This window comes from Ranitomeya imitator, chromosome 4, assembly GCF_032444005.1.
Source record: "Ranitomeya imitator isolate aRanImi1 chromosome 4, aRanImi1.pri, whole genome shotgun sequence".
Classification (NCBI taxonomy): domain Eukaryota; kingdom Metazoa; phylum Chordata; class Amphibia; order Anura; family Dendrobatidae; genus Ranitomeya; species Ranitomeya imitator.
Window position 1 is genome coordinate 672,201,556 of NC_091285.1, and position 21,892 is coordinate 672,223,447.

The 21,892-nt window shown below is 44.8% G+C and overlaps 1 protein-coding gene across 1 annotated transcript in view; it reads left to right on the plus strand.

Moving 5' to 3' along the window:
* LOC138677281 (A.superbus venom factor 1-like) overlaps nucleotides 1-21,892 on the plus strand; it is a 139,443-nt gene that overhangs the window by 24,028 nt on the left and 93,523 nt on the right. The window contains exons 6-15 of the mRNA XM_069767312.1: nucleotides 1,301-1,383; nucleotides 1,474-1,561; nucleotides 3,446-3,548; nucleotides 3,730-3,850; nucleotides 8,260-8,375; nucleotides 9,014-9,160; nucleotides 11,162-11,365; nucleotides 12,072-12,263; nucleotides 12,457-12,618; nucleotides 12,727-12,856. Coding sequence (XP_069623413.1) covers nucleotides 1,301-1,383; nucleotides 1,474-1,561; nucleotides 3,446-3,548; nucleotides 3,730-3,850; nucleotides 8,260-8,375; nucleotides 9,014-9,160; nucleotides 11,162-11,365; nucleotides 12,072-12,263; nucleotides 12,457-12,618; nucleotides 12,727-12,856 — 1,346 coding nt within the window. The remainder of the gene's footprint in view (nucleotides 1-1,300; nucleotides 1,384-1,473; nucleotides 1,562-3,445; nucleotides 3,549-3,729; nucleotides 3,851-8,259; nucleotides 8,376-9,013; nucleotides 9,161-11,161; nucleotides 11,366-12,071; nucleotides 12,264-12,456; nucleotides 12,619-12,726; nucleotides 12,857-21,892) is intronic.

The following is a 21,892-nucleotide window of genomic DNA, read 5'->3' on the forward strand; positions in this document are numbered from 1 at the left end:
TGAAAGATGTGATGGGGAAAATGAGAGGCGTGATGGCAAAATAAGAGAAGTGAGGTGCTATAACTAACCACAGATATTTACAATGCCCAGGCAACGCCGGGCTCTTCAGCTAGTTTACTATAGAAAAGAAAGACTATGAACAAATGTGGTGGAGCATTTGGAACTATATCCTGGCCAAGTCGAATACATACATGGAAATGTATATTTTCTATAACTTGCAGAAAAAGTTAAATCCTTGTCTGATCTAATAACTGCTATTACTAATCAGTAGAGATGAGCAGACCAATTTAATGTGAATTCAATTTGTGCTGAATTTTAAAGAATTCGTTAAACCCGGTGAAGTCAAACAATTTGTGATTCATTTATAATAAATCATCCAAAAGGCCCATCGTCATTTTACACATTGCAGTAGATTACATCAGCAGGGAAAGGATCACTTGACTTTGGGCACAGCTGGGCTGACTTACAGATATCATGTCACGTTGTAAATTACAGACAATCGGTAGGACTAATATCGCCTGTATAAAAGCAAATGCAGGGAACACAGCTGCCATTTTGGAGTGAATCTGGATAGTCATAAGACTTCACAGCTCAGCTACAGCCATAGAAAACTGAAGAAACTGTACAAATAATAAGTGTGAGGGCACAGCACTAAAGAATATTTGTGTGTAGAGTTTAGAAAGGAAAAGAGAAACGGCAATTGGAGGCTTTAGAGTAGTTTGTGGTTGACAGTGAATCAAGGTTAGCACAAAATAAGCACTGCCCTCTGGGCAAAAACAGCAATGTTAAACAAAAACTGTAGCTCAAAGTACAGTCCTTCCTCCTCAGGACACAAACCACTGGAGAATCCTCTCTCCAGACACACAACACCCCTGTTTTCCTTGAAAGCCCCAAACTTAAACCGAAGACCATGTGACGCCATCATCATGTGACTGATCACATAATTGTGACATCACACCGGTCCTGTCAGGCTCTGCAGGTGGAGATAAGGTGGACATTCTCCCACCCGCTCAATGAATGTCCACATAAAACCAACTTTTAGTTTAAGCCTCACAACACTTTAGTGTGCTGGAGAAAAGTACTCTGGCTTTATATCACTGACGTCATTAAGCGTAGTGACACATATCTCCTCTCCAGTACTTTACAAGTGACTTAGTCACAGTACTTACAGTGTTTCTATAAAGAATGGCATACACAGCACATATTAATAATACATATGATGCTAATATAAAGCATGTTATGAATGAAAGTGCCAGACAGCACTCGTATAATATAATGCCATATTGATCTACCCCTCCAGTGTGGGTGTATGGACCATATCAGCAAAATATGAAGATTCTCCGCTACAAAATTATACCACAAACTTTGAGGTGAAAGAATATGGTAAGAGAATATTAATAGACATAAGTGTAATAGCAGTTTACAGTGCGTCCTTCAAGTATTACTATCAATGTCTAATTTTCCTCCTTACAGTCCTACCAACATTTGAGATATTGCTGATTCCGGAGCAGAAATACTTTTATGTTGATGATCCTGAATTTAGAGTGGACATTACAGCAAAGTAAGTTAAGTATGGATGAAATATTGGAGTGCTTGATTGGAAAATGACACACAGATCTAAAACGACAACATTCAACTTCTTGTTGGAAAAAGAAAATATATATTCTAATTTAAAACAATTCCTTACAAAAAAATCTAAGAAAAAAAGTTGGCCAAATCAGGAAATGTGAAAAGTCTATCTGGCTTTCGTTTGGGAAATAAAGAAAATAAATGAATGGTTGGTTCTGGACAGAGATAAGCATCTGCTAGAGTCTGGCAGAGGCATATTACTCACTTCTCATGTGTGTTGAGTGGTGAGGAGGAGTTCAGCCATAAACCATTGTAGGTGTCGCAGATTAATCCCATGCACCACTCTGTAATCCGTGCACCTTGTGCAGCCCTCCACAAGGTTGTATCAGAACAGAAAAATCCAGGAAACAAGCCCCCAGATGTCCACCTTTAGGTTACTTTATTGATACACAAAGCATTCACATGCGACATTTCGGCTGCGCAGGGCATTTATCAAGCTATAGAGCTCATACTTGGCCCTGCGTGGCCAAAACGTCACATGTGAGTTTTTTATGTACCAATCAAGTAACCTAAAGGAGGACATCTGGTGCCTTGGTTACTGGATTTTTCTATAAACCATTGTATGCGTATCCAGCCTTATCTCATGATCAATCTTTCGCAGCACACCACTCCACTGCTTCTTGGCTTCCCAATAGCCATGGGACAGCATGTTACTGATGACTCACAGTTCAGGCTAGCAGCATGGTTGCAGTGTTGACTCAAATTACGTGCTCTCCCATGCTGCTATCAGAGGCAGCTTTGCTTCTGTAGCATCAGAGGAGTGTAGGAGCACCGAAGTTGTCCAGAACCATCTTCAATGGTGTTGGCTAGAGATGAACATATCGATTCACGAAGGACTTACTATGAGCAGAATTTCCTGAAAGTCATGTTTCCATGCGAATTTGAACACTTTGAGATTCAAGTCGTGAGGATCGCAAAAAAAACATGCCCAGCACCATTTCCCATTCTGCTACAGAAGACTAATGACAGTTTTTCTGTTACCACATGGGCCTTCCCGTAATGCCCGTAAAGCTATGGCATCACATGGTCAACCACAGTTTATCAAGCAGATTATCATATCTTGTACGGTGGTGGCCTGTGCCTGGGTTATCAGAATGCAACAGTTTCCGGTGGATTACATTGCTCTCTCGCTCTGTGTGATTGGCTGCAGTGGTCAGATGACTAGAACAGCTCATCATCCGATGTGCCATGCCGGACACTCCCATGGATCCAGTGCTGGATCCACAAGGGTTTTAGGTGATGAGTATTCCACTGATTATTATCCTCGATAGACCTATACCTGAAAGCAGAACATTTTTCAACGCTGGACAACTACTTTATGTGTCACTTATCTCCAGATTATTAAAGCTTGTATCTCAGTAAGAAAACAATGAGTTTAAGAATGAGACTTTTCAGCTGTTAAAAAAGTAGATGGGGTATACAATTCATGGTTCTTGAAAGCCAACATTCTAGATAGTTCAATTTAAAGAATCTTCTTTCAGTCTATCCATTGATATGTTAGTGTTGAAGCAAGGGTCCTTCAATGATTTTCATTTGACAAAACCCAAAAATTGGAATTTTATACATCAGATCCTTAACTAACACAAAAATGAGCAGGGGAGGTGCCTGATACCTGTTCATCTCGATAAAATAGTTAGAATCTTCATGTTAGCCACATATGACTGTAAATGGTGGAGTTGTGACTGAAAAGTCATCTCATGTCGGTGGCCTGACCACGGTGTTTGAGTACAAGTGATTCTGATACCTGAATATTTGCACCTTCTCACAACTCCATGGGTTATGATATTTGGCTTCTCTGTTTTGCTCTTAACACCAGGTTCCTCTATGGGAAGTCTGTAGAAGGTACTGCCTTTGTAATATTTGGGGTGAAGAAAGACGATGTAAGGACCAGTCTACCCAATACCTTGAGACGGATTCACGTAAGAAAAAATATTTCTAAATCTAGACAAGATCGTATTTCCTTCTTTTTTTTATATTAGAAGGAATTTGTAAAGTTTTAGATTCGAAAAATATTTTAAGATTCTTGCAGGAAATTTCTTAATCTGCTTAAAAGCCTGTGTTGTTTATCTTCGTTCTCGATGACCTTCATCGGTCCATTAGATTGAAGATGGTGTAGGGACTGCTACGCTGAAAATAGAAGATCTTGTGAAGAGCTTTATCAACGCTGATGATATGTTGCAATATACCTTATATATGTCGGTTACTCTTATCACTGATTCTGGTGAGTATGTGGAGGGGGATCATTAAAATACCGAAGTAACGAACCTAGATATCACAGTTATTTAAGGACGGTACATATTTGTACAGGCATATCTTCATGTCTGTTTATAGGCCACTTGTAGAAGACTAAGCATTTTGTTCATTTATCAGCATTGCTTCGGCACAGTATTTTCTCACTGAAAAGAAAACCTTTTTTTTCATTCCCGAGTTTTAAAAAAATATTCTTATTTACTTATTTAACTTTATTTAAAAAGTTATTTCGTGTTAGACATTGAAAATGTAAAAAAAAATTGAAAAAGTGACAATTCAGCCCATCAGTTATGTGTTAGCGATAAGTATCTCAGGAGACTTCAAGGGTAGACAACCCATGGTCTATGTGTGGTATACGGAGAATGCTCTGGTCTGACTTCAGGGTCAAATAGCTCTTAATGGTCCGAAAAGGAATGTTCTCCAGCCCCAAAGGAAAGCCTTTAAAGGTAATCTGTCAGCAGGTCTTTGCTACATCATCTGTGAGCAGCCTGATGTAGACAAAGAGAAGCTGAAAGCGCCAATGCATCACTTTACGGGTTTAGTGGTTCTGACACAATCAGAGTTTTTAGATTTAGCAATGCAGCAGAGCTGTGGAAGCAAACCCCGCCCAGTCTAGGCTTTGTATATACAATGTCCATAGACAGTGAGGAGGCTATCACAGGAGGGGGCATGTCTGACTACCCTGCTGTGTCCCAGCAATAATAAGCTCCTGCTATAACTATCATTCTAAGTAATCCAAACCTTGGAGCTTGATAGGAGAGGCATCGATAAAATCTGTGTTTTAACCCCTATAGAATGCTGTCTTCAGATTACATAGCACAAGTGTGCCGACAGATTGCCTTAATCATATAGGATAAAAGAATTGGTAGAATGTGCACATGTTTAAAAAAAAAACATAATGCTCTTGCGTTTTGGGTAGATCTATTATTAAGAGTTTTTCTGCCGAAACATGTAAGTGCAGCGCCCCAGAGTCCTGGTCGTTGCAGTAATGTTATTCTTCCACCAGGGGGAGTGATGTTATGTCTGAGGGCAATGAAGGAGATCTTCTGTCCAGGTATCACAACCACAAAACACACTTCACACTCCAGGCCGCCAGGGGGAGGCATGCTTCTATCTATTAGGGCACTCCTCACAATTAGGTAAAACTGGTAGTCGGGAGAGAAAGTTAGTGAGAAAGAGGAGAGGAGAGCAGATGGAGGTCTGTGGGAGAACGAGGGTTCACGGAGCTGCGCCTGCCCCACTTGCGGCAGCTTCCAAAGAAAGAGACATTGAAAGGAATTGTGTTGCAGTGAGTGAGAAACGAAGTCATAGCAAAAGGAGAGGAACATCAGGGGAGACCAGCTAGAAGCAGGCTGCCTCCTCCTGAAGCACAGTAACCGGTAGACAGAACACCGAGGGAGTAAGGATCTCTATGCTTTACTTCAGAGACTGGCAGGACAGTTGATTCCACGTTAGCTGTTGTGAATTCTGTTGTCAAGCTCCCTCCTGTGGTCATGAATGGTACTTCGGCTGGTTCTGTCCATGGGCTTCTTCTGGTGGTTGTGAGTGGAGCTGCGGCTTCTGAGTTTCCTTCCACAGGTGACGAGGTTAATTCGTTAGCTGGCTGCTCTATTTAACTCCACTTAGATCGTTGCTCCATGCCACCTGTCAATGTTCCAGTATTGGTCTAGTTCTCTCCTGGATCGTTCTTGTGACCTGTCTTCCCAGCAGAAGCTAAGTTCCTGCTTGTTTTTCTCTGGTTTGCTATTTTTCTGTCCAGCTTGCTATTTTGATTTTTGTCTTGCTTGCTGGAATCTCTGGGACGCAGAGGGAGCGCCTCCGCACTGTGAGTCGGTGCGGAGGGTCTTTTTGCGCCCTCTGCGTGGTCTTTTTGTAGTTTTTTGTGCTGATCACAAAGTTACCTTTCCTATCCTCTGTCTGTTCAGTAAGTCGGGCCTCACTTTGCTAAATCTATTTCATCTCTGTGTTTGTAATTTTCATCTTTACTCACAGTCATTATATGTGGGGGGCTGCCTTTTCCTTTGGGGAATTTCTCTGAGGCAAGGTAGGCTTTATTTTTCTATCTCTAGGGCTAGCTAGTTTCTTAGGCTGTGTCGAGTTGCATAGGGAGCGTTAGGAGCAATATACGGCTATTTCTAGTGTGTGTGATAGGATCAGGGATTGCGGTCAGCAGAGTTCCCACGTCTCAGAGCTCGTCCTATATTATTAGTAGCTATCAGGTCATTCCGTGTGCTCTTAACCACCAGGTCCATTATTGTCCTTACCACCAGGTCATAACAGTTAGCTGCCCAACCGTATACCCAGGAGGCACGGTGGCAACTTGTGGGGGCCGGGGCTTCTCTAGGGTCCCTATAAAAAGCCTCATGCCACCAGTCATCAGTTTGTCCTATCCGTCAGGGGGACAGAGAGAAAGAGACTTAACACCTACAATAGTTGTGAGGACCTTACCGAGTTGCTCAGCAGGGAGGGACTACAACACTCAGGCACTAGAGGAAGGCTATTGAATTCCACCTGGATAAGGGGACTCTGGATTTGCCTTCAGACCGGCCGGACTCTGCCTACCCTGTGGTCCCTACCCTGGACTGTGGATGCTGAAGCCTTCAGCAAAGGTAAAGAGACTGCAACCTTGTGTCCTCGTTATTCACTGCACCTTACATCATCCACCATCTACACACTGGGAAGCCCTGGGGATATACTTCACCTGTTGGAAGGTATACTATCTAGCTGCCATAACATCACCCCAGCAAACCCCAAAGCAGCATCGATCACCCTGACCAAATACCACAGGTGGCATCACGAACATTAACCCTTTAAAGACCTTTCCCCCATTTTACAACGGACGTCCCCCTAGGGCCATGGACCGGGTCAGCCACTGTGACATCCCTGACGAGAACCGAAGGGCCCGGTACCGAGTAACCCCTAGCCCGTGGGGGCGCTCCATAAGCATTATCAGATTGTTTAACAGGGGCACATTTTGCCATTTTTTAATGTTATTTGAGTAAAGGCTGAGTTTTAACTATATTTTTTGGTACTGGAGAACATCCCGATTTGGACCATTGATAATATCAGCCTATAAAGGGTACTGCTAGCTTGTCACAATAATTTATGTATTTAATGAGAAATTGGTGGGTTGTCCACTACTTTTAAATTCTTTATGATTAGACGCAGAGAGGGAAAAGTATAAAAAAAATTAAAAACACTTTCTCATCTACTTGTCAAGTGCCACTTCTCTGCCCGGCGGCTGGCATACCCCCTTCTGAGATTTTGGATTCCTCTTCTGGCAGGAATAGTCACATGATTGCTGTAGCCAACGAGAGACGACTGATTAATTGAATCCTTAACGTTCTGCCTGAGCGGAAAAAAACAGTGATTCCTCCTGCCTAAAAGAAGGAAGCCCGTATCAGAGCAATGGAATGGAATCTGTCTGGGAGCGGAGTATAGGTTATTTTTTTTTTCTGCATCACCCTGGGTCTTAAAAGTAACAATGAAGATGTTTTCTAATAGGCTAATTGGCTTCCTATAAAAGTGACCCAGAATGAGGTTCTTATAAACAGTGACTGATTAGATATTTTATGCAGATAATTAACAGGTTAGACTTTTTAGGACATTACAAATTACACGTAATAGTCATTTAAAGAGTAACCATTGTTTTAACTTGTATTTTATAAATCAATATTATACATGAAAATAAGCAAGTTTCCAATATATCTTATCAAGGAAATCTGCTTCTTTCTCCTCCTGGACTGATCACTGATCAGTCATTCTCAAAATTCTCAAATCACAGGTAAAATCTGTATTCAGTGAAAACAGATTGTTCCATTACTGAGATAGAAGAAGGTTACGGCTGATGAGATTCTATGAAGACGAGGAAAGGTGGAGTATTAAGACGGAGCTCATCCCACCTCCCCCGCTCTCCATAGAATCTCATTAGTATCACTGTCGTCTCCTGTCTTTTTGCTGCGAATATCAATGGTCACAAATTTTACCTGTAAATTGAGAATGAAAGATAAGTCCTGCCTGAGAAAGCAGCAGATTTCTTGCATAAGATATATTACAGCGTTTCTTATTTTCAGATGTGCTATTGATTTATCAAAAAAAAAAAAAGATGGTTACACTTTATTGTACGGATTCGGTGACCGAATCTGAATTTGCCATATTCATGCCATATTGGTACCTCGTGCCAAATTTAGGTTTGAAGATCAATTCTGAACACTTCTATTGACTCCAATGACATTCGGCTTTGTTCGGTGAATTATTCGCCCCCGATCGTAATCGGAACCACATTTTGAACAATGTTCTCAAATCTACTTTTTAAGAGATGAATTTTCATCCCTCAATGAAGTCCTGCATTCACCTCCTGAACTCCAATCTTTCTTTTAGGCAGTGAAATTGTGGAAAGTGAACTGGAAGACATTCACATTGTGAAATCACCATTTAAAATTCTATTTACCAAAACCGCCAAATATTTCAAGCCTGGAATGCCCTTCGACTTTACGGTATGTAACCCTTGTTGATCTATATTTATGGAAGTAAGTCCATAATTCATACGTGTGTGTGATGATACCAAAATACATTCCTCACCGCCATCTTGGACATTAATGGCACAATCACAAGGATATGCAAAAGATGTGAGTCTCTACTCTGGAATCGGCAACTCAAGAACAAAGCCTCGTAAATGTTCTAAAAAGAAGAGGACTTTAACCTACAGATCTCTGGAAAACACAGGCTGTTCAACCAATGTTATAAATCATATTTATAAATGATTTGGAGCTGCACAGGTTGGAGTCCTTGGTTCCACCGAATATACATATTATTAAAGGATGTATACGGATGAAATCATACTTTTGTCTAGAATTAATATTTTTTATCCATGAAGAGTTGAAACTAAAGAATGATTCACTTACTCATAATAAAGCAGGATCAGATTTACAGTTCTATTTCATAAATTATCTCAGATCGGTTCTTCTCCTGGAGAAGACTATGGTTCCTAAGTTGGTTCTATGCAGGTCACTTTGCAGGCCTGTTTTGTTTTTTACATTCTCATGTGCCTTCAATTTTAATAATGACCTAAGGAACAATTTCCATGGTTTTTACTCTAGAAATATTTATTGTACCTATCTTTTTATTTCCCAAGGTGTTTGTGACAAACCCTGATGGTTCTCCAGCAATTCGCGTCCCAGTCGTGACTGAACCAATAAAAGTGGAGGGCATGACGGGACCAGAGGGAACGGCCAAGCTGACATTGAACACGGCCTCAAGTATAAGTTCACTTAAAATTACCGTGAGTATCAGCAAATTATTATGTTATTAACTGATAAAAAGAGAGAAACGCCCTGACGATGCCTCAGAACTTCCGTGTATCACATGGACTTTACATGAATATCAATGTACTGTAAAGTTCTAGCTCTTCTCAGTGCTGATGCAGTTGATTGACAGGTCTCTCTCCATACACTTAGATGACAGAGGGAGCTGTCAATCACTTGCAGTGACACTTGGAGAAGCCGCCGGTGATGGAGCATTAAAGTTTATTTTCTCTGAAACACTTGAATGTTTCCGAGAAAAATAACTAGCTGTGATTGTGTGGCCAGGCTCTGATTTATGCAGCACCATGAATCCATCACAGGTTCCCTTTAATATATATTAGCATGGAAAAAAAATTCTCTACTCTATTTTTTGTTACATATTTTGTTCCTGAAGACAGGGAAGGGTCAACGATTGGGACTGATATAGAAAAAATAATGACGATTGTATATTGTAAATTGATTTTTGGAAATTATAATAAACAGTTCAAAATTAAGTCTAAAATGTCCTTGTCTGGGAATTATGCTAACCTGGCAATAGGGATAGTTTACACCTTTATTATTATTATTTATTGTTATAGCGCCATTTGTTCCATGGCGCTTTACATGTGAGGAGGGGTATACATAATAAAAACAAGTACAATAATCTTGAACAATACAAGTCATAACTGGTACAGGAGGAGTGAGGACCCTGCCCGCGAGGGCTCACAATCTACAAGGGATGGGTGAGAATACAGTAGGTGAGGATAGAGCTGGTCACGCAGCGGTTTGGTCAATCGGTGGTTACTGCAGGTTGTAGGCTTGTCGGAAGAGGTGGGTCTTCAGGTTCTTAACCTTAACCTTGTATGTTATTCGATGACATTTTACAAGAGTATTCTCAGTTTCTGTAAGCCAATTGTTTAATGCCTTAGGGTGCTTTCTCACTGCGATCAGGCGTGTGTTCCTTGGCCTTATCGGGTCTTGCGTCCGCACCCCCCTCAAAATGTGTGCCGACGGGACCATAGACTATAGGCGTGCCAACAGAGCAAACGTGCGTCCTGTCATGCATCATTTTTGGGAGTGTACGCCTACTGGAGGCAGACACTTAGACATAAAATACAAAATCCCAGTAAGAGGAAACATAATCTCAAATGGTGGTGCTAGGTCAAAACATCCAAACCACCAATAGCACTAGCAATGAATAACGCCCACTATATTTGTAAACATGCCAGAAAACGGAGTGCAAATCCACTGATAAAATTCAATCAATATATTTATCCGTAATAATTTCACAAAGGTTTTAAACAAACATAGAGGCAAATATTAAGACAGAATACTGATAAGAGACACCAGTGCAACACAATTGCAGCACCAATAGTGTGACAGAATGATTCAAGTATACTCTTAATATACATAAAGTGCCAGTGCAAAGATAAGGTAAAGAAAGGGGTCCCAGAGATCATATCAGCAAAGACATAGTAAATACCCAAGTGAGGTGTAAAGATACTGCCTGTCCCTCGCTGAAATGTCACCAGGTCATAACCCCATGTAAATTTTACCCATCACTGTCAAAGGTGCCACACACTCTGCCCCGACGCACAACAGCACGCGGAAGAAGCCTACGCAAAACACGCGCCGGGGCATAGTGTGCGGCACCTTTGACAGCGATGAGTAAGATTTATGTACATGCCCGATAATGATGCATGGCAGAGCGCACATGCGCATTATAGTCTAAGGCTTTGGCGGCGCATTCATTCAAATCCCATTTTGCATTTGGTGCAGACGCAAGCCCCAATAGGGCCACTGAACGGGTGCCTGAACTCAATGTGAAAGAACCTTTAGTCCTAGGTCTATAGTCGTGATGATTCAATGTATGGCATCCGGTGATCAGTGGAAATAGGCTGTAATAAAAGAATCTTTAGATTTTGACCAGAAGGAATATTCGTTTTTTTTCCTTGGTGACTCAATGTACCCTGCATTATTGCAATCTTTACTGATTACAGGTGAAAACAGCAAGTCCTCTGCTCCCTGCTGCCCGGCAAGCCACAGAATCAATGACAGCCACTGCTTACCAGTCAGGAGGAAATTACTTGCACATTGGTATCACCTCCGCAGAAGTCAAGCCTGGAGATAATCTTGCTGTAAACTTCAATATTCGTAATAACAACGCAGCCTTACAGAACCAGATCCGGCACTTCACCTACCTGGTAAACACCAGTTTATGTTGATGATTATGGCTTACAGCCAATGAAAACCCAAAAGTCATTATCTCAGTAAATTAGAATTCTTTATAACACCAGCTTGAAAAATAATTTTAACATCCGAAATATTGGCCTAATGACACGTATGTTCAGTAAATGCACTCAATACTTGGTCGGGGCTCCTTTTGCATCAATTACTGCATCAGTGTGGCGTGGCATGGAGGCTATCAGCCTGTGGCCCTGCTGAGGGGTTATGGCAGCCCAGGTTGCTTAGATAGCAGCCTTCAGCCCATCTGCATTGTTGGGTCTGGTGTCTCTCATACTGTTGTTTTTAAACCAGGCATTGGTACTTTTGGCAGTGTTTTTATTATGTTATGTTTATCATGTACTGGGATCTAGAGAGAAAAACTTCTCTACAAATTAAAATTCCCCAAAAAATTAAAGCAAACAGGAAAAGTTGCCTTATCCGATCATTTTATGAGGCATAAATGGAAAAGAGTAGTGGTCTCAGGAAAGAACCTTGAGGGACACCAAAAGAATGGGAGATATTAAAAGTGAGGTTGGTGAGGTGTGAGAAGATCAAGAGAGGGTTAAGTTTATGATTGATAGGTGTAAAGTAGTTTGTATGGCTACTATAACTAAAGTGTAAGATATGTTGTGTGATCAGATGGATTCAAGTTCAGGTATTATCTACTGTTTTCATGCTTTTTAGGTCATGAACAAGGGCAGGATACTTAAAGTGGACAAGCAACCTCGGTTGCAGGGTCAGACCTTGGTTACCATGTCTCTCCCCATCACAGAAGAATTTATTCCATCCTTCCGTATAGTTGCATATTACATTGTTAGAAATGAGATTGTCTCAGATTCCATCTGGGTGGACGTAACAGACTCGTGCATGGGAACGGTGAGCATCATACCTACAATATAAAGGTTGTTGACTTTCCACGTGATTTTATAATCTTCAGTTATTATTAAATAAAGAGAGACAAGAGGTATGAGATTTTTGAAGAGGTTTGTTGATTTTCAAACTGTTCACGGAAGTAATTTTACTATAGAGAAAAGGTTTACTAATATACCTATGTTATACTGTGAAATAGCTGTTGGTGACCGGCAATGCGGAAAGAGACAACAAAGTGCAAAGCCCTGGTTCTTCTATGAAATTGAAACTGCAAGCAGATCACAAGGCCTATGTGGGACTGGTGGCCGTAGACAAAGGTGTCTTTGTGCTGAATAAAAAATATAAGATTTCCCAAAAAAAGGTGAGGAGCCCATGTGTAAAATTGCATTAAAAACTATAATTATAGAAAATTGTGCAAGTGATGCATTATTAAGGTTAAACATCATCCATGTCTGCCTTGCCTGTCTAGGTGTGGGACTCGGTGGAGAAATCAGACATTGGCTGCACGCCTGGGAGTGGTGCCAATAGTATGGGGGTGTTTTATGATGCTGGTTTGGCCCTGCAATCAAGTTTCCAGAGAACAACCCAACAGAGATCAGGTAATGGAGATCATCTCTTGTTATTAAAAAAAGAAATGTTTTATAAGAGGAGTCCTCGAGGAGCTGGTATGAAATCAAAATGAGAGTAGAGTATAGGAGTGAGATTGAAAATATCCAGAAGATGAGAGTATGAAGAGGAAATTAGTAGGGTGTGGAGTAGGTCGTGAAGATAAAGGGTAAACATTTCATTAGAAGAGGCAAGTAGGGAGATGCTTTGAATATGATGTTGAGGATCTGGAAAGGAAAAAAGGCAATGGAAATATCTTGGAGGGAAAAAAATATTATGATGAAATATAAGGAGAGGCAATAGGGTAACTTCCAATGAAAAAGGGTTAGTCCTTTTGTGGTAGTCTTTCACTCTCAAAGATCAAATTGAACTATTTAGATCTTCATATAAAGGTCATAATGGTACTGTAGAATTTACTAATTTAGTTTTCTATAGATACAGTTTTATTACATATGTAAATGAGGGGCCTTCAGTGCAATGTTGGTGTGGCCAAAGGCTCAGTGCACTGTTACACCCCTTAGGCCTCATTCACACTTCCGTCTTTTCAGATCCATTGCAATGCGTCATTTTGGGAAAAAAACGGATCCTGCAAATGTGCCCGCAGGATCCGTTTTTTTCCCATAGACTTGTATTAGCGACGGATTGTGACGGATGGCCACACGTCGCATCCGTCGTGCGACAGATCCATCGTGTTTTGGCGGACTGTTATCTGGAAAAAACGTTCAATGCAACGTTTTTTGTCTGCGTCGGGAAAACGTGTCGTGACGGATCCTGCAGCATACGTCATTGACTAGAATGGAAGCCTATGGACGCAGGATCCGTCGTGACAAGTCGTATGACGGAATCCAGCGCTGGAATCCGTTTTTTCACACTCAACATGCTCAGAATCAGGAATTTGTAGCCAATTGGCCAGACAGGCCCCAAATCTATATAAACCTGGTGTTAGGACTGGCGGAACGCACCAAGAAAGATGATATAGATGCGTTCGCAGTCCGGGGTCCACCGTGCAGGCGAAACCCGCTGCTAGTAAATGACAGACTATATGGCGGTACTAAAAGTATAAACACGTCGGTTAAACCTCACCCAACGTGAAGAAAGCGATCCTGTTAAGTCACAGGACCGCGGTACCGCACATAAGGCGCGAGCAAGTAGTCAGCGAACTTAACCCCAAAAGGGATTGAAGTCCGATTAGACCCTTGCTGGCACAACACCGCAACTGGGTGTGAAAAGAACCTTAACAGTAATGTATGAGCACAAGAGTGCGTGCGATGCCGCACTGACGGACGCCACTAACCACCCAGGCTTGGGTATGGAAAGCGCAAGGCAAGCGCACGGCGCCGTACTGGCAGGCATAGCAAAAGGACGCCGTGATGTGTGTAACATACAGATGGATAGTCGGGCGCTAGAGAGCTACCATCATCCGCGAGCAATCAACAACTCTAGGGAGGGATACTTAGGAGCTTTCATCCTTCGACATACATCCATCTACACACACACATAATAATTGTACACTAGCGCATGGCCGTGCGGTCATGCGCAGTTTATATAGTTGCAGGACAGGAAGTGGCCACAGAAACTTTGCCCTTCCAAGACCTGCCAAGAGGACCAATGGAATGCGCTGCAGATCCTGAGCACATGACCCTCGATCTCCAACGGGAGATCTTGCCCTGGGCATGCTCAGTGTGCGCAAATAAGGACTTAGTCCCAGAGAAGTCCGCTCGCTGCTGACCAGCACTGACTTTAATGGCAGGAGCTGAAGAAGCAGCAGTAACTCTCTGTACAGAGCGAGACCGAGCAAGACGCTGGGACCGACGTCCCTGCTGAGCAGACTCCACTGCGGCTGGATAGGAATGGGAGACCGCAGCAGAGACGGCCCGAGATTCCCCCTGTGCAGAAGAGGGAACTCGAGACCTAACATTACCCCCCCTCCTAGGGCCCCCCCCTCCTTGGGCCTCGCTACGCTCGAAGGCAGCAATGAGCTGTGGGGCCCGAATGTTCTCAGCAGATTCCCATGACCTGTCCTCTGGGCCATAACCCTTCCAATCCACCAAATAGAACTTTTTGCCGCATACCACCTTGCACCCCAAAATAGCGTTCACCTCATAATCGTCCGTAGACGAACCCGATGTCCCGGCAGATGACTCGGAAAACCGGGACATGTATACGGGTTTCAAGAGGGACACGTGAAAGGTGTCGGTGATACCCAAGCGTGGAGGAAGAGCCAGACAGTAGACCACGGGATTAACCTGTTCGAGAACCTTGAAGGGACCCAAGTAGCGAGGAGCAAACTTAGTGGACTCAACTCGCAGCCTGATGTTACGGGCGGAGAGCCACACCAAGTCGCCAGGGGCAAAAGTTCATCGGCGGAGGACCTCATTCTCTCCTTGGAGGCCTGAATGGCATCCTGAGTGCGGTCCCAAATGTCCCGTGCTTCCACAGCCCAGTCTGCCACCCTGGAGTCAGCGGAAGACAGAGGCATGGGCACAGGAACACGCGGATGCTGGCCGTAATTTAAGAGGAATGGAGTCTGACCGGTGGAGTCGGCTACGGCATTGTTAAGTGCAAACTCTGCCCACGGTAGCAAGGATGCCCAGTCATCCTGCCTGGCAGAAACAAAATGTCGCAAATATGTGACCAAGGTCTGGTTGGCCCTTTCAACCAACCCATTCGTCTCTGGATGATATGCCGAAGAGAGATTTAACTCAATACTGAGTAGACGACAAAGCTCTCTCCAGAATCGAGACGCAAACTGGGGACCCCGGTCACTAACAATTTTGTCTGGCATACCGTGTAGGTGAAAGATATGCTTGATAAACAAGACAGCCAATGCCCGTGCAGATGGTAGCCGTGGAAGAGGCACCAAATACACCATTTTGGAAAAATGGTCGGTGATCACCCAGATAATGGTGCAGTTACGAGACTTGGGCAAGCCCACCACAAAGTCCATCCCGACCATCTCCCAGGGCCTGTCCGCCACGGGCAGAGGATAAAGCAAACCAGCTGGCCGTTGCTGAGGAGTCTTGTTCCTGGCGCAAGAGACACACGCCCGAACATACTCCGCGACATCACGGGCCATATACGGCCACCAGTATGTCCTCACCAGTAACTCAGATTTCCTTTTAGTACCAAAATGTCCACCCACCCTGGACGAGTGCGCCCAAGAAAGAACCTCCGGTCGCAAATTGGATGGAACAAAAGTCTTGCCCGGGGGCACAGACTCCAGCGAAACCGGAGCCACAGTTCTCAAGCTCTCGGTGGGGACAATAAGCCGAGGCTCCTCCTCCTCCTCCGCAGATGACACAACGGAGCGAGAGAGAGCGTCGGCCCGAATGTTCTTCTCCCCAGAAAGGAAATGGAGGGTGAAATGAAACCGGGAGAAGAACAAGGACCATCTGGCCTGGCGAGAATTCAACCGCTGAGCTGTCTGCAGGTACACCAAATTTTTATGGTCTGTGAAGACTTGGAAGGGAAAACGTGCTCCCTCCAAGAGATGTCTCCACTCCGAGAAAGCCAACTTCATGGCTAGCAACTCCCTGTCCCCGATGGAATAATTCCTCTCTGCTGGTGCGAAGGTCTTGGAGAAAAAGAAGCAAGGATGCTTCCGACCTTGAGCATCCTTTTGGAAGAGGACTGCTCCAGCACCAACAGAAGAGGCATCCACCTCCATGATAAATGGCTTATCAACATCGGGGCGATGTAGAATGGGAGCGCTAGCGAAGTGTGACTTTATAGAGATAAAGGCCTTGGAGACCTCCTCAGACCACAATTTGGGATTCGCCCCCTTCTTGGTGAGGGCAACCAAGGGAGCTACCAAAGTTGAGAAGTGCGGGATGAACTGGCGATAATAATTGATGAATCCCATAAAGCGCTGCACCGCTTTAAGAGAATGGGGTTCCTGCCAGTCCATCACAGCCTGTAGTTTGGCAGGATCCATAGCCAATCCCTGAGCAGAGATGATGTAGCCCAGGAAAGGTAAGGACTCCTGCTCAAACATACACTTCTCCAACTTGGCATAGAGGGAGTTTGCCCGTAGGAGATCGAAGACTTTGCTAACATCTCTCCGGTGGGAGTCAATATCTGGAGAGTAGATGAGAATATCATCCAGATAGACTACGACCAAGGTGGAAAGCATATCCTGGAAGATATCGTTCACAAAGTCTTGGAAAACGGCTGGGGCATTACAGAGCCCGAAGGGCATCACCAGATATTCATAGTGCCCATCCCTGGTGTTAAACGCCGTCTTCCATTCGTCCCCCTCACGGATGCGAATCAGGTTGTAAGCACCCCGCAGATCTAATTTAGTAAATACCCTTGCTCCCCGAAGCCTATCGAATAGCTCGGATATCAAAGGCAAAGGGTACTTATTCTTAACGGTGATGGCGTTAAGACCCCTGTAGTCTATGCATGGACGCAATTCCCCATTCTTCTTCTGCACGAAGAAGAATCCTGCCCCAGCAGGTGACACTGACTTCCTGATGAACCCTCTTGCCAGATTTTCCTGGATGTACTGTGACATTGCCTCCGTCTCCGGGAGAGATAGCGGATAGACTCTACCCCGGGGAGGCTCAGCACCAGGCAAGAGGTCAATAGGACAGTCATAGGGGCGATGGGGCGGAAGGGTCTCCGCCGCCTTTTTGGAGAACACGTCTGCATAAGACCAATACTGCTTGGGGAGAGAGGATAGATCTGCGGGCACCTCTGTTGTAGCAACCTGAACACACTCCCTCTGACACCTACCACCACAAGATTCACCCCATCCCAGAATTCTGCCTGAGGACCACTCGATATGAGGAGAGTGGTACCGTAGCCAAGGTATTCCCAACAGGACCTCATCAATTCCCTCAGGAATGACGAGCAGAGAAATATTCTCCTGATGAGATGGCGACATGGACAGAGTAAAAGGGATGGTCTGGTGTGTTATCTGTGAGGGCAGTGTCGACCCATTCACCACTCGTACCGTTACAGGTTGAGCTAACATAACCAGGGGTATTGCGTGACGTTGGGCGAAGGCAGAAGACATAAAATTGCCCTCCTCCCCAGAATCCACGCAGAGCTCTATCGAGTGGGAGAATGAGCCTATAGTAATTGTCCTCTTAAAGGACAATTTAGAGGCAAACGTCGCCGTGTCTAGTGTACCTCCACCTACGACCACTAGACGCTGACGTTTCCTCGACCGCTGAGGACATCTGGTGGCTAGATGTCCTGACTGCTGGCAAACATGACAGACCCTGAGTGCACAAGCGGTCCGGGACTTAGATCCTGCTTGTGACACTTCTCTGGCCTCATGTGACTCAGGAACCAGGACCGGAGATTCCAGAGGTTTGGCGAAAGTAGGAGCCAGCCGAAACCTCTGCCTACACTGGGCTCGCTCTAACCTCCGCTCGTTAAAACGGAGATCAATTCGAGTGGAGACTGTTATTAACTCCTCCAGTGTGGCAGGAATCTCCCTAGTGGCCAGAGCGTCCTTTACGTGGTCAGCCAAGCCCCTCCAAAATATGGGGATAAGAGCTTTATCCGACCATTCCAGCTCAGATGCTAAAGTGCGGAATTGGACGGCAAAATGACTGACCAAGGACTCACCCTGAGTTAATGCCAGCAGTTGGAGCGCAGTATCATGGGTGACTTGAGGTCCTAAAAAGACCTGTTTCAGAGTGCTTAAAAACAGCGGAGCACTCTGCACCACATGATCGCCACGCTCCCACAGCGGCGTAGCCCATTCCAACGCCCTGTCCGACAATAGAGATACAATAAATCCCACCTTAGCCCGCTCTGTGGGGAAGCGTGCAACCAGGAGCTCAAGATGAATAGAGCACTGACTCACAAATCCCCTACAAAATTTGCTATCACCAGAAAATTTTTCTGGCAGCGGGAGGCGAGAAAATGTCGGAACAGGGGTGGCAATGGACAAAGTTGCTGCAGCCACGCTGGCAGCCTGTACAGCAACTGCGGTAACATCCACAGCTGAGGTTGCGCTCTCGAGAGCCGCCAACCTACCCTCCAGCTGCTGGATATACCGGAGGGATTGCTGTTTGTCTGTCATCACTAGCCAGACCCTGGCGCTAGTGTAATGTTAGGACTGGCGGAACGCACCAAGAAAGATGATATAGATGCGTTCGCAGTCCGGGGTCCACCGTGCAGGCGAAACCCGCTGCTAGTAAATGACAGACTATATGGCGGTACTAAAAGTATAAACACGTGGGTTAAACCTCACCCAACGTGAAGAAAGCGATCCTGTTAAGTCACAGGACCGCGGTACCGCACATAAAGCGCGAGCAAGTAGTCAGCGAACTTAACCCCAAAAGGGATTGAAGTCCGATTAGACCCTTGCTGGCACAACACCGCAACTGGGTGTGAAAAGAACCTTAACAGTAATGTATGAGCACAAGAGTGCGTGCGATGCCGCACTGACGGACGCCACTAACCACCCAGGCTTGGGTATGGAAAGCGCAAGGCAAGCGCACGGCGCCGTACTGGCAGGCACAGCAAAAGGACGCTGTGATGTGTGTAACATATAGATGGATAGTCGGGCGCTAGAGAGCTACCATCATCCGCGAGCAATCAACAACTCTAGGGAGGGATACTTAGGAGCTTTCATCCTTCGACATACATCCATCTACACACACACATAATAATTGTACACTAGCGCATGGCCGTGCGGTCATGCGCAGTTTATATAGTTGCAGGACAGGAAGTGGCCACAGAAACTTTGCCCTTCCAAGACCTGCCAAGAGGACCAATGGAATGCGCTGCAGATCCTGAGCACATGACCCTCGATCTCAAACGGGAGATCTTGCCCTGGGCATGCTCAGTGTGCGCAAATAAGGACTTAGTCCCAGAGAAGTCCGCTCGCTGCTGACCAGCACTGACTTTAATGGCAGGAGCTGAAGAAGCAGCAGTAACTCTCTGTACAGAGCGAGACCGAGCAAGACGCTGGGACCGACGTCCCTGCTGAGCAGACTCCACTGCGGCTGGATAGGAATGGGAGACCGCAGCGGAGACGGCCCGAGATTCCCCCTGTGCAGAAGTGGGAACTCGAGACCTAACACCTGGCCTGGGGCATCAACTCCAAATGTGCCAGCAAGACTCCTGCCAGCCTGAAGACAGCCAGCCAGTCAATATATTGGTTTCCCTATTTTCCAGTAGCCAATCACATTTGGGAGACTCCCATTTTTAGGCATGGAAACGGATCCGTCCAAAAAACGGATGAAACGGATGGTAAAACGGATGCAACGGATCCAGTTTTTCGACGGAACCGTCTAGCAGATCTGTCAAAATACTAGATGCGTTGCATCCGTTTTTCACTATTTTTGACGCATCCGTCAAGCTGACGCATTGTGAAAGATTAAAAAAAACGGAAGTGTGAAAGTAGCCTTAAGTCCATGCACACACTGACACTTCTGAGGCTGAGAGCAGAAACAGTGTCAGTGTGTGCAGGAGCATTATCATCCCTCTCCTGTGTGTTCTGTCCGCTCGCTGGAGATAAGATCCCAATGCAGTAGGCAACTAATGCTGACAGATGGAGAGGTGAGAATGTGAACAAACTGATATTGTGTGAGTTCTCATCTCCATCTCCTGCCAGCATCGGTTGCCTACTGCTGTGTGATCTTGTCTGCAGCGAGCAGCCGCACACACAGGAGAGGGATGATAATGCTCCTGTACACACTGACAATGGGTATACACTGCCCCAGAAGTGTCAATTTGTGCAAGTCTGGAGATTTAAAATGGGCAGCACCCCAAAGCGAACACTTTGAATTGTCATAAGTAGTGATGGGCAAACCCTGGATGTTCGGGTCCGGTGGGTTCGGCCGAACAGTTAATAAAGTTCAGTTCAGGTACCAGAACAGTACCCAAACCTGAACCCGGGCCCCATTCAGATGAATAGGGGCCCAAACATCCATTTTTTTGCCATGTTGTCATCTGCATGACAGCGCAGCAAACACTGCCACTGATCGGCGGTAACCTTATTACCTCAGGTCAGAGAGTTGTGATTACCATGCTGTCAGATGACAGCGTGAGCCAGCAGCTGTGACCGGAGGTAAAAAGTTCACCTCAGGTCACAGAGGCATCGGCTGATGAGAGAGTGCTACTCCCATCAGCTTACGCCTGCTACCGCTAATAATGTCTGCGCTATAAATATATAAATTGTAAAATAAAATTGCATGAGGTCTTTCTATGTTTGATAGCCATATAAATGATTTTTGTGGATATCATCCGTGCCTATTCCATTGAAGCCAGCATCAGTGAAAAGCGGTAACGCCATCGAGTTACCGCCGGTGACTAAGGCTTTACTGTCAGCTGGATCGATGAACTGTGGTGAACTCAGTGAGATGACCGCTAGCACCGTGAGAAAAAGTCTCATGGTGCAGTGCTGAGCTCAGTCAGTTTACTGCAGTTCACCATGAGAAATTTCAGTTCACTGTGCGTACTACTCACATCAACTGACGTCTCTGTGACCAGGAGTAAACTTTTTACCGCCGTCAGAGACGCTGGCGCTCTGAATGGCGGTAATAATCTTACTGCTTATTATAGCTGCCGGTGTTTCTCTGCATGACGCTGTAGGAAACACCCAATGTTCAGGGTGCCAGACCCGAACAATAACATGCACTTCCTGGAGAAGTCGGTGTTCGGGTCTGTGCCCAAACAGTAGTTGTTTGATCGGACCCTGAACTTTATTGTTCGGATTCGCCCATCGCATAAAGGAATAGTGAAGGATGGTAGCTGAGGGGAGCAGAATGGTGCACTGAGCCTTTATTCACACCAAAAACTGAAGCCTGTTCATTAAAAAGAAATCAGTACAATCTACAGTATAATTATTACAGGGGCTACGTCTCCTATATGAATGTCTAGAAAGATCCATTTGACTTTTGGCGGTGACAGACTTCTTTTAAAAAGTTAATGCAAAGAGGTTGAGGGCATTTGAGAAGTTATGATGGTATGAAATGATCATAAGAATAAGAAAATGAGGGGTCAAGAGATGTAGAAGTCTTAAAGGTGAGAATTTGATGGGGCTAAAAAAGAAGAGGGAAGAA